This window comes from Lygodium microphyllum, chromosome 1 (genome assembly GCF_053477565.2).
Source record: "Lygodium microphyllum isolate KBCC chromosome 1, Lygodium_microphyllum_v1.1.10, whole genome shotgun sequence".
Taxonomy (NCBI): domain Eukaryota; kingdom Viridiplantae; phylum Streptophyta; class Polypodiopsida; order Schizaeales; family Lygodiaceae; genus Lygodium; species Lygodium microphyllum.
In genome coordinates, this window is record NC_141135.1 from 147,262,066 (window position 1) to 147,275,014 (window position 12,949).

General features: G+C 40.0%; 1 protein-coding gene across 2 annotated transcripts in view; it reads right to left on the reverse strand.

The window, feature by feature from the left end:
* Positions 1-4,132: 4,132 nt before the first annotated feature.
* The window catches only part of SYD (P-loop containing nucleoside triphosphate hydrolases superfamily protein), a 106,940-nt gene continuing 98,123 nt past the window's right edge, over positions 4,133-12,949 (reverse strand). For both annotated transcript variants that reach the window (XM_087682444.1, XM_087682443.1), the window contains exons 19-29: positions 12,482-12,598; positions 12,297-12,377; positions 12,104-12,211; positions 8,778-8,947; positions 8,588-8,666; positions 8,402-8,476; positions 8,133-8,230; positions 6,629-6,736; positions 6,459-6,516; positions 6,161-6,364; positions 4,133-6,081 (exon numbers count right to left, since the gene is read on the reverse strand). In XM_087682444.1, coding sequence (XP_087538570.1) covers positions 5,014-6,081; positions 6,161-6,364; positions 6,459-6,516; positions 6,629-6,736; positions 8,133-8,230; positions 8,402-8,476; positions 8,588-8,666; positions 8,778-8,947; positions 12,104-12,211; positions 12,297-12,377; positions 12,482-12,598 — 2,166 coding nt within the window. In that variant the 3' untranslated portion in view covers positions 4,133-5,013. The remainder of the gene's footprint in view (positions 6,082-6,160; positions 6,365-6,458; positions 6,517-6,628; positions 6,737-8,132; positions 8,231-8,401; positions 8,477-8,587; positions 8,667-8,777; positions 8,948-12,103; positions 12,212-12,296; positions 12,378-12,481; positions 12,599-12,949) is intronic.

Sequence of the window (12,949 nt, forward strand, 5' to 3'; positions counted from 1 at the left end):
TTGATAAGTACTCAATCAGGGATAATTCTCATAGCTTCATTGAGCAATTTGAGTAGGTGTGTGAGGCCAATAACCTTAGTGGACATTCAAAACAAGCATGAGCTTTTGGACTTTGCACAGGCAAGAAAGGATGCACACGGTTTAGTAGCTTTGATGTTGTCAAGGAGTCTTCTATTGCAACCCTTAAGGACCTCTTCATTAAGTGTTTTGCCAGGGCTGGCTATGGGGACAACCTTATTGTTCGACTAATAAAATATTGAGTAACAGGAAGACGAGAGCATGTAAAATTGTGTCCCAAGTGAGAGGATTTTACAAGAGAATACCAAATGCCAAAAAGTAAGAACAACCTAAGAAAAGTGAAGCTGATTAGAGATGTCCTGAATGTGGAATCACACATATGTACCCAAACTGCCCTAGATGAAAGGCTAGCACTATTAAGGCCATTGTTTCTTTTGTATAATTAAGTCTCTTCACAATGAAGATGTTTTAGGATGAGAATGCTATTCCAATCCCTATCAATGCTATCACTAAGACTCAAGGCAAGAACAGAGGAGTTATTATCTTGGGACCATCTATAACAAATGGATCTTTAATAAGAAAGAAGAGTTTATAAAAGAGAGGTAAATGAGTCACATTCAAATTGAAGAGAGAAGGATTGGCCTCAATATCAACACATTTGCTTCAAGCGTAAAGTACACTACTACTAACACCAACTAGGAAATGCCTACAATAGCCAATGTTTTTGAATATCTTAATTCAATGAAATATTTGAAGTTGATTAATAAAGCAAAACATTGGGTTAAGGAGGCACAATAAGACATGCCATAATAAAAGGAAATTGAAGATGTGTGAGAAAGGTGCTATAAGCACAACTCCAATGTATTCACCAATTGGTCCCCATACCTTTCGAAGACCTGCCAAAAGACCAAAAGAGTCCCAACTACCACAACAATCTAGTGGATAGCCTAGAAAGTTTCAATATCAAGATGTTGAGTCTAGTCTCTTTGCCACTTTTGCATTCACGAATGTTTCAATTCCACTAGGAATCTTATTTAAAAGAAGCATAGTCAATTGGCAAACTTTCAAGGCTTCAGTTAATGAAAGAGATGATGATAACACAACAATTAGTGCTTCATAAAGCCATATTCCTAGCCAACTACCTAGTCCAATTCTTGGGGCCCTAAGTATAATCACATTTTCAAAATGCTAAACATCATGCCACTCTCCCTTGGATAACCTTGGTGACTTCATACGACAAGGTACCATTGACACAAGAGTGAAAGTTAGCATTGTCAACCAAGGAGTTCTTAAGGCATATGCATTCACCCACTTGTTCAAAGATTTGCCCATCACATGTGCTCAAAGACTAGTCGGTCAATATAGTGTTAAATCCTCTATCACCTTTGTGGTTATAAATGGGGTAGATTATGATCTATTACTCACCATCCATGGGTGCATGATGTACAAATTTTTGAGGACTAGGACAATGGTTTGATTTTGTTAAGCAATCAAACTGAGGTTGTGCAAATCAAGATGGAGAAAAGCTGCTCTAATGAACCTTAATGTTATTCCCAGCATGCTAAGAAGAGATAGACCTTGCCCTCCACCCTAAAAAACCTTGAATTGAAACATACCATGCTTCAAAAATGAGTAGGATTGGATACATATACTTGGTACTTTGAAACTGCCATTCACAAAGGGAGGGTACAAAAATTCCTATAAACACTTGAGCCAATATTGACCACATGGGACACCTCTGCACATGATTGATGAACCCTAGCTCATGTACTTCATCTAAACCCAAAGGTTTCTCTTGACCCACAAACAAGCTAGAGCTCTGGAAGTTTCTTTCACTTCAGAGACCTTGTTTCTAAAACAAGAGGCTAACTTTCTCTTTGAAATTTTACTTACTAGCTCAAAGTGGTAGTGGTGAGCAAGAATTGCATCATATATTATTTGATTACCATGACCATTGTCTCCATTATCAATATTGAAGTCTTGGACACCAAGGAGAAAAGTGAATTTGAGGATTCAATCGATTACAAGAGTGCCACAAAATCTAAAGGAGAGTTCACTAACTATGACTCCAATGGACAAATTGTCAAGCAAATCACTTGGTTCAAAGCGTTCAACACACAAGAGTTTACTCAAAGACATGCATGATTAGAATCAAATCAAAACCAGATGGGTTGGAGGTCTTGGACTATGATTAGTATGGTTCTCAAACTCCAAACCTAGTTTCTAGCGCAAAAGCTTTCAACACTGAACCTCTTGACAGCTCACCTTTGATTATACATAAACATCAAAGGACTCTAACTCAATGTTTGAAGCAATGAAGATATGGACATAAAGGTTCCTCAATCAACTCCAACACCTAGATCCAAGTTTAATCTTCCTATGTATTTGAGAAGATAGCACCTTAATGCTTGAAACCACAAATACTCATACTCATACATACTATTCTTTTATTGGCCGACGCCAAAGGCAAAGGCCCTATCTTATGAATCCTCACTATGCCCATCACACAAGCAAAGAATTAGATAAATTGCAAAAAGCATTTTGTCTTGGTATCACCTGTAGTTGTGGTACTAAAAAAGAATGAAAAAATCAGAGTGTCAATTGCAAAAACTCAATGCAATAGAAAGCGACCATTATATACTACCTTATACAAGTTACACGACTAAAAGGGTAAGGAGGCTTATAACTTCTTTGATGGTTTCTCTAAATATAATGGAGGATTAATAACTAAATCTCAACTTTTTAGCTTCAAAACCCTAGCTTTAAAGACCATCCTTACAAATATCTTTCTCAACAATTGGATATCCTAATGAGAAATTTTCATAGTATTCCTTGGATAATACATGGCTAGTCCTCTCACAATGTCTGATAGAAGCAAAACACTCAGGGCAAAAGTCCATCTAGATTACAAAGATAAGTAGTTTTTGCAAATGCATGGAGAGGATAGATTAATGTGCACCATCCACCAACTCCCTACAAGGAGAGATTACAATCAATATCCTTCAATGTTAATGCCAACATAGATCATGTCACCATGCCTAGACTCCATTGGATCTATATTTTGTGTCATGGAGTTTAATGTCCTATTCTATAAGGACATCATGAGTGCAATAGAAGCACTAACAAACCACTGAAGTCCATCTAGATTACAAAGATAAGATAGCTTTTGTGACTGCATGGAGAGGATAGATTAATGTGCACCATCCACCAACTCCATATGAGGATAGATTACAACCAATATTCTCCGATGTTAATGCCAAGACTGATCATGTTGGCATGGATAGACTTCATTGTATCTATATTTTGTGTCATGGAGTTTGAAGTCCTATTTCTATAAGGACATCATGGATACAACAGCAGCACCATCAAACCCACCTAGTGAGACAAAGCCATCACAACCTCTTAAGAATCATCCAATCATATTCACATGCCCCCACAACACGCTATTGGATCTATGTTGTGTCATGGAGTTAAAAACTCCTATTCTATAAGGACATCACGAGTGCAACGGCAACACCATCAATCCCACCTTGTGAGACAGCCATCACAACCTCTTAAGAATCATTCAATCAAATTCACATGCCCCCGCACCACAGGACACTCGACTGAAGTCCATCTAGATCACAGAGATAAGATGGCTTTTGCAATCACATGGGGAGAATAGATTAATGTGCACCATCCACCAACTCCATATGAAGATAGATTACAACCAATATTCTTCGATGTTAATACCAAGATTGATCATGTCACCATGGCTGGACTTCATTGTATCTATATTTTGTCATGGAGTTTAATGTTCTATTCTATAAGGACATCATCGATACAACAGCAGCACCATCAAACCCACCTAGTGAGACAGCCATCACAACCTCTTAAATATTCACATGCTGCCATAGTGCAAAAGGGACGCACAGAAAAATAAAAAGAAAAACCAAACATCTAAAAAAAGCTACGTGCTCATCACATAGGTTGTGATCATCAGGAGTTTACCTTGGGGGGGAGAGAGACAGAGAGAGAGAGAGAGAGAGAGAGAGAGAGAGAGAGAGAGAGCATTGTGCTGGGTAAGACAACTACGCCTACCAAGACTGCACCCGTGAGCTGCCAAACATTGATAGAATAAAGCCATCATTGGCCATAGAAGATGCCTCTGTAAAGAAACCTTTGCCCCCGGGGCTATGTTGGATTTCTTTTTGCCACACCCAATGTGAGAGAGGGGGGTCAGCAGGCAGTCATGTTTTCTCCCAATGTGATTCATTCTTTTTTAAAACAAAGTTCAAACATTTCTTTTGATTCTAGTCTTGGGGGAGACATCAATGTCAATTTGTACTACATTCAGGTCCCATACGCCATCTTGGCCTTTTGTAGACTGTGTGTGCATGCATGTGCCCCTAAAGGAGGGGAGAGAAATCTCCTTTCGAACCTCTGACAGTAGGGCAAACACATAAAAAGGTCCTGCATGGATGTGGTATGCCAAATGAAACAAGATAGTAAGTCAGTAAAGAGAGTATCTGTAACAGCGATGTACAAGTTTTAACGTCTCTGGCCTTTTGGCAACAGGATATGTAAACTCTATAATGCCAACCAGTTTTATTCAATGAGTGGCTGGAAAAAGAATCTGATTACTCCACACATAAGCAGCTCCCAGATGAGAACGAGCTGAGGCTCCCCATGTTTGATGAGGCTCTCCCTTTGCATAAATCATAGGTGGATTGCTCAGCCCTTTCAATGTAAGTTTGTGGGGTTCTTTTTTTCTGTCTTTTTTGTTTGTGGTGTGTGGGTGGGTGGTGGCAGTGGGCATACTTAGCATTGAGCAGCTCAAAAAGGTCCACCTTCAATATCCAGGCTTTTGCATAGCTTGGATTTCTGTGCATCCAGGCAAGTTTGCTGTGTACGTTCCTGAATTCGCTTCTGATGCAAGCCTACTGACAATCAATTTTTATTTACACCAGGCTCCATGTTGAACAGAATATCCACCCTTCTATCCATTCATACAAGTTACTTAGCATCATGTTTCCCCAAATCTTCTGAGGCTGAATTTACATCAGCTGAGTTGAGGGTAGTATATGATGCTTCCACATTCCTAGTTTCTTCTAGTTTCTGTACAGGGACTGTGTTGTTTGTTAATCGACTGCCAGATTCTACTGAAGTACTTCCATTCAGAGCAGCAGTGTCCCTGTGCTCTCTCAAAGCTTCTTGTTCAACATCTTGTTTCTCCTGGCTACTATTAGAATCTGTTGTCTCAGGATTAGGCCTACACACCCCAGTACCATCTTTTGCAATCAGCACAGAGTCAGTAGAACTTCCTGATTGTTCAGGGTGGGGCCGTTGCAAACTAGCTAAATCCAAGGCATCGGTCCTGTGCTTTGAGAACTCTGGATCTCCAAACAGTAGTAAATTTTGTTCCACAACTTCTGAAGGTCTGGACTCCACGCTCAGCTGCTCAGAACCAGTTGTACTGGGGATGGAGTGTGCAGAGGGAATGCTTGCCACTTGTAAAGAAGCATTTTGACTTGGTGATGGATTTTCTTCTGCAATTGTATGCACAGCCTGACTTTCTCCAGGACCATCTTTGTCAAGGAGCTGGCCTGTGTTCTGAAAAGTTGCTGATAAAGTCAGAACCTTTTGCTGCTGCATTTCAACATTTGTTTGGCCCTTTGCCTCTGATACTTCAGGGTGAACTTGATATTTATCTATATGAACAGTGCTTAGAACTTCACTGCCTGCACCCTGAGAGTTACCAGCCTGTACATTTCCAGATAGAGAATTTTGAACAGATTCGGTTTCTTCAGAAATGTTAACAAAGTTCATAGCAATGCTGGTGGTGGCTGGCCTTGGATCAGGAACTGGAGCAGGCAAAGCATTCTTTCTGGGCCTTCCCCGAGCTTTTTTCACTGGAGCTGCCTGCTGGATACTTGCAGATGAAGCTTCATCTCCAGTTTGTTGTTTTGTCTTACGACTGTTTTTCGCTCGTTCATTATCTCGCTTCTTAGCTGATTCTGAAACCTCTACTTGACAAAGCTCCTCAAACTCCTGTTCTGAAAGTTGATCTCCATATGAGCGCACCTGGAAGCACAATGGGACATAAGCACTAAGAAGCCACAATATTTGCAAAATGTCATGTAAAATGAGGCCATGAACAAACCTCTCTTGCACGTTTCCCTCTCCCGTAATGTTGAGTGTCAAGTAGTGCAGATGCCCCTGCCTTCTGTTTTTCAACAGGCTTTTCTACATCCATATGCTGCATCAGAGAAAGTATCTGGGCCATCTCATCTTCTTGTAACAATCGTGGAGGAGTTAGTATAGGTTCTTGGGCATTGACTTCCTGCAGACACTTCCTCCATGCTAACTGGTAGCACAAAACAGAAGCCAGGTAAGGTCTTGTGCCAGAAGTTTTTCCACACAGTTTAAAGACTATCAAAAGATGCAAGGAACTAGTAAACCTCTTCACTTTCAATTCTCGCTTTGTCAACCGCTTCAAAAATGTCAATTTCACTACCACTGAAAATGATGCAAAAAACGGTTAGTATTTGAAGCTTTTCTCAGAAGAAACCTTGTGCAGAACGAAATGACTCTTTGCTTTAATTTAAACCCAGAAGATTTGAGGACAAACTTGCGAGCAAGAAGATAATTAAGGGCCTCGTCATCCAACACTGAAGCTACTTCCTCTTTCTTTGATACTCGAAGGAGTGCTTCCAAGTATTCCTTCCTGTCTTCAGCACTGCATTGCTCACCCAAAAATTTGAAGCAAGCAGCTTTAGAGTTGTTATTTTCAAACTCTCCTATATAAATTATCCCATTTTAACTATGTTATCCTGTCCGCACTGTGACAAAGCACGATTCTACTGATTACACCAATAGCTGACACCTAACTTTACAAATATAGCCCACATCACTTGTAAAGAAAGCCCATGTTCCTTGTTATACAGGCATTTACAGGTCTACAATAGAATATTTCATGCATTAGGCATGCATGTACTGTTAATGAGCTGAAATGGTTTATACAGAAACCCAACTAATGTTTAGCTAGAACTCTTTCTGAACCAATATGCTTTAGAAGTAACAATCATATGCTCAATTTTTGAAACCTAAATAATGGGTAATGTCTGTCTATAAGGATGGTTACATGCAACAAACAAGAAGAAAAATGTCTTCAAGACGGGGGACGAAGGGCTATCCCAGAAATTTTCATCTCAAATTAGCAAGCTAAGAGGGATCTGCACAAGAAAGCTCGTGTTAAAAGAATAATTGCATACAACTTTGTCAGAAGCTAGTCATCAAAGAGGTTTTCTGATTCATGTTGGGCTGCTTGTTCCTTCCAGATCATATAATGCCTTGACTTTCACCTCATTCAGCTTGGAATCAGGGAGGATAGCAGAGCCACGCTGGACCTCTAGATCAATCAAATGGTTCATTCAGCCTCACAAACTTCCCTTGAAAGGCCCCCACGCACTTACCAAAAAACACCTTGTTTAGGTTGGAAAGCTAGCAGAGCCATGCTGGACCTCTAGATCAATCAGATGGGCCATTCAACATGGTGAACTGCCCTTGACAGAACCCCCATACTTACCAAAAAGCTTGCTGAGCAATCTGATAAGGAAGCCTGGCCCTTTAATGTACAATTCTGACAAGTACCTACCATAAAACCCTTCCCTATTTTGCATTAAGTCTCAAACAACACTATTATAAGAGGCTAACTCCTCAAAATTGAGGGACACCATCTTTAAGCTAGCACAATACTTTCCCAAACTAAGCAAGGTCACTAGCTACTACACTTACCTTCAATGCAGTGATGAAACTTTTCTAATTTAAGCCGATATTGGATGCACATATGAAGACTTGGGCCAAATGAAAAGCTTTCTACAAGCCTGTTGCAACTATTTGTACATCCCCATAGCAGTGTCTCCTCAATTACAATCTTTTCCATGGAAGGACGAAATTTCTACGATGTGGCCTCATCAGAATCCTATCTGAAGTGCTGCATCCCATACTGTCGTACCTTTGCAGATAACCAACCTCCACCTAATTTATCTAGCTCCTTTCAACACAAACACAAGCCCTTAATAGTCAAAACCCCTAATGGAGATGGTAAAAGACCACAAATGACACTCCCTCACCTGGTATTGTTGTCAAAAAATCCTGCAGTGATACTTTGATTTGCGACTCCAAGTTTGTGCTCAGCTGCTGCTCTGACTTGCTCTTCCACAGTTTGGATCTGTTTGAAGTGGCCAACCATTATTTAAAACTGCAGAACGCATTACTTCTTATTTGCAGTGAAGGCATCATTAATACACATGAAGAGCCTTCCATATTCACAATAAAGACACTACGGGCCCTTCTACAAAACAGAAAAAGCAGTACAGAAATTTATAAGTATGGGATTTACTGTTTCAAAGCGCAACACCAACACATCTCTTTTCTGGCCTATTCTATGTGCCCTTGCTTGAGCTTGAAGGTCCACCTGTGTGAGCCAAAAAAGTGCAGTTAGAAGATGCTAAATCCGGGTGTTAAGCTTTTAAGTTGATCATACTAGCTTTCTCTATTTTCTTGACCAAAAAAGAAGAAAATAGACCTGAGGATTCCAGTCTGTGTCAAAAAGTATGACAGTATCTGCAGCTTGGAGGTTTATACCAACACCTCCAGCCCGAATGCTGTGCAAATTATCCAAGAAATAAATCATTAAGGCAGCAAATCAAAGTAAATCATAGTGTGCTCAGTGTTTCCTTATTCTTTAAGGAAATCGTACAATGAATAATTCAAACCTGAGCAAAAATATGAATGCATCTGAGTCAGGAGCATTAAACAGGTCAATCAAAGCCCCACGCTCACTCCCGTTTGTATGACCATCAAGACGTAGATAACGATAACCTTTCCAAGAGAGATAATCCTCCATGACATCCAACAATCTTGTCATGGTGGAAAAGAGAAGAACCTGGAAGAGATGTTACCAGCCAAATACATGAAAAAGATTCACCAATAAAGCAGTAAAAAACAGTAACAACAAGATTAGATGGAACTATTTTGCAACCCACATATTTCAGGAGCAGATAACACAGCCTATTAATTAGAAATGTCCCCTTCTCAGATAAGTCATTTGCATTTACAGTGTGTTCATACACCAAAGAATGCTTCATACTCAAAGAAAAATGTAAAGTACCCCAATCTTATTATTGTGTCTAAACATCGAAAAGTCTTACTTCTGTTCATACACCAAAAAATGCTTCATACTCAAAGAAAAATGTAAAGTACCCCAATCTTATTATTGTGTCTAAACATCGAAAAGTCTTACTTCTTCTTATAACATTGCAAGAATGCCATAAATAAGTCCACACAAATACTAGGGCCAATCTTTAGAAATGTTCATACTTCTTTCCTAGAGCAGCCCTGCTACAAATCTTCAAAGTGGCAGGTTGATAAGTACAGGCACAAACAAAGCTGAAAGCTGACCACTTTTGCACATTAGTTGGCATGCCTCTCAATGTGCTGACCATCAGAGCATGACAAGTGGGATTCATGCTATTGCACATTCATTGTTACACCCTTGGGCATCCAGATGAGCCCAGCAGCATTAGTCACAGCCTTGGGTCATTAAGTGACCTAGTGCGAAAAAGTTAGGGCAATCAAGTCCTATCCATAGGACCCAAGGCCTATGGCCATCCCATCTGTACCCTGGGATGGTGTGGGGCTACAGTATGGGATGCTAGCTCTTGGGATGCGATTGTAGCCATGTACACTATTTGTCCCTGGCTCAAGGCTGAGCTTGTTTGGCTCTATGCCTCAGAGGTGAGTCTGACGTCCATCCCCTTTATGGTTCTATGTCATGCATACCACTTGTGTTATGTATCGTGTGCAGGTTAGATCCTAGGGGAATGTTTCATTGGTATAAGAGTGCAACATGCTACCTGGCATGAGAATGATGACATGCACAAAACCACTATTCGCTTACGGGACTGTGACAGTCCACGCTTCACAAGTATGCCTTTATCTCAAATAGGGCAATATGAGATACTGCTAGTGAGAGGGTTGTACATAGGAGGCATGTATTGCAAACACTGACAGGTACGAAGAGACCTAGTTCTTGTCTAGTATTTGTACTTGAGATGGTGTGGGGATTCTTGTTTGTGTACATCTTTTGAATGTGTGTTGGTGATCAAGGCTCATAGAGCTGCCACATGTAAGCATTAATAGTTTTTTCATTTTTATTTTTTTGCTTTTGTTTGTTTTTAAGAGCTACTTCAGGGGATACATATGCCAAGTTGAGAAGTCAAATTCGTGAATGACACCAAAAAAAAGACTTAAGTTCTTTGAAAAAAAGAACAAGGACACACTATTGCACACGAGTATTGGCTCTCTCTCTTTCTCTCTCTCTCTCTCTCTCTCTCTCTCTCTCTCTCTCCAGTGGCGCAAAGCAATATTGTTACGCAATAGGAGGCGACCCCAACCTCATCCACCCCTCCAAAGAGCAATTACAGACTTTTTCAGTGTAGCTGAACCCCTAGTTGCTGCCACCCCAAACACTACATCTCCTACTAATAGGCGTCATCGAGGGACATCATCAAGCGGCATAATGGTTGACAGAGCTACAGCGTTACGCAAAGCACGACACCCTAGAGTACCTACTCGGCAACATAGGCATGCCCATATGCGTCACATTCACATCACGATTGCTCGTTACAGATGCAAATTGACACGCTAACTGAGTCGGAGGTAGCTCGCAAAGTCTTGGTGGATTCCATAGACTAAGGGGAAAATACTCTACACCCTTTTTAATCTTTTCAAAGTTAGCTTTTCCAGATTTTTCAGTTTTCCATACTTCTCATTCCAATCTACCATGCAAACCTACACATAAATTTTATATCTTCTTCTCTGATGAGAGATGATGATACCAGTTGTATTGGTTATGGTCTCATAGGCCATTCTGGCCTTTTAGATATGTTAATAGATCTTATTTTATCTTATCTTATCTTAAGAATGGCCTTTTAGAGACCATTTTTTGCAAAGCAATGACACCTATGTATGCTATAATGCTGGCTACTCCTACAATGTCTAAAACCGCTTTCCAAATTGAGGATACATTATATCCTTTTGACGCTTAAAAAGGATACAATGGATGGTAGCACATTTGGGTCCTTTATAAAAGAAACAGCCACAAAAGCCTCCCAATTTTAGAACCGATATGCTGAAAAGGATCTCTCCCTTCTCTCTGAGTCATAACTCAACTTAACTTTAAGTACTAGCCTAGAGGCGGGCCACTTGACTCTATTTTAACTAGTGGGTACTTTTTAAGGACAGGCACCACCTTATCACTGCACCATTGTAATAGCATATGCCCTAATGGGCAATGCTAACTAAGTGCACAGGTGAATGTCCATATCATTATCATTGAAAGAAAAATCTGATTAGACACACATGTTAACCCATTATATGTACAATGTCATTTATGTGCCTTACCTTTTGACGCCTAAGGACAAGCCTTACATAGATGTACTCCATCTATTACTCATATAATATGCTTACATGGGTAAAGAATGCAACAACCTCAACACTGTCAAAAGCATCCACACTTTACATACAAAAAGTGCACTCTCGCACAAAGCTGGAACTTGTTTCTACATACTGAGCTTTGAGTCTCAATAACGCAAGTCTATAATATGTGGTCAATCACTAGAACCATACACTGGCATGAGACCAATAACTGCACCATGGTGAAAAATGCAGACACACTAGTACCAGCCAATGAGCAATAACAAACTAGTTCTCTAAAGTCTTGCCCTTTCCAATCTAGATTCAGGAAGAACCCCAAGTACCAGAGTTACAGGTAGTGCAGCAAACCCTATCAGATGTTAGCAGCACACTGAGATAGAGACCAAGAAGTATGGCATTCCAGAGACAAAAGACCTACAGATATTGCTGATTTAATCACCAGATGATTTCATCCTCCCTCCCTCATTCTAAATAGACAAATTAGGATTCTAGATAACAAAAAGGCAATTTTCAGTGTAGCTCCAAGATAGTTAACTGAATGTAAAACAAAAGCAAAGTTGCTTTTGTTAAAAAAAGGAAATACATAATACTAAATATGCCATACCCTGTGATTAGAAGCCTTTAACTTAGGTAAAATTCGGTCTAGCATCTCAAGCTTTCCACATAGTCGAACAATAGGAGGAAGGAAATGAACAGGAAGCAAGCTCTCAGCCTGGACATCAAAAGGCATCAGTTGAACAGCAAGAGATTCCTAGAAAAACTGCTAAAACAAACATCCTTTTAGAGAAAACCACTACCTCTTTTGTATGGATGTGACTCAGATACGGATGATTACAAATGTTGCGAAGCTCCATTACAGTGTTATGAACAGCTCGACCCTGCAACAAATATTGTACCCTTATAAAAATCATTGAACCTTCTAGTTCACAGAACTGATAGTCCCATTAAATTGTAGGCAAAACAGTTGCAAAGATGAAATTACCTTAGCACTCCCAATTGAGCCCAGTTTCTCTTTCACGCGTTTCATCAGCAATTGTTGATATGCTGAAGGCTCGCACCTTACCAGTCTTTCAATTTTCTCAGGCAGCTCATTTTCAACCTGCTTGAATAAATTTAAGTTGATCAGAATTATGAAATCCTGAATGCTTAAACTTATGTATTGCAATGAAGAAAATAAGCTTTTGTCATAGAAACTGCATTAATCGGACATGTTTGCCTCACAACAAACACACATGTAAGAAGTGGATTTGAATCTAAACAATATATATATGAGCAAATGTAACCAACAAAGGCTTCAGTCAATCCCCCATTATGGCAGATGTCCCATATCTGTGTAGTCTGCAGCAGTTCCAGCCTCTTCAATCCAAGGACCAAGCCATCCCTTTAAGTTTTTGGCTCTTCAAGTCTCTTCAAAGCAACTGGCTACTCTACTAGCCTGCTAATGTACGGT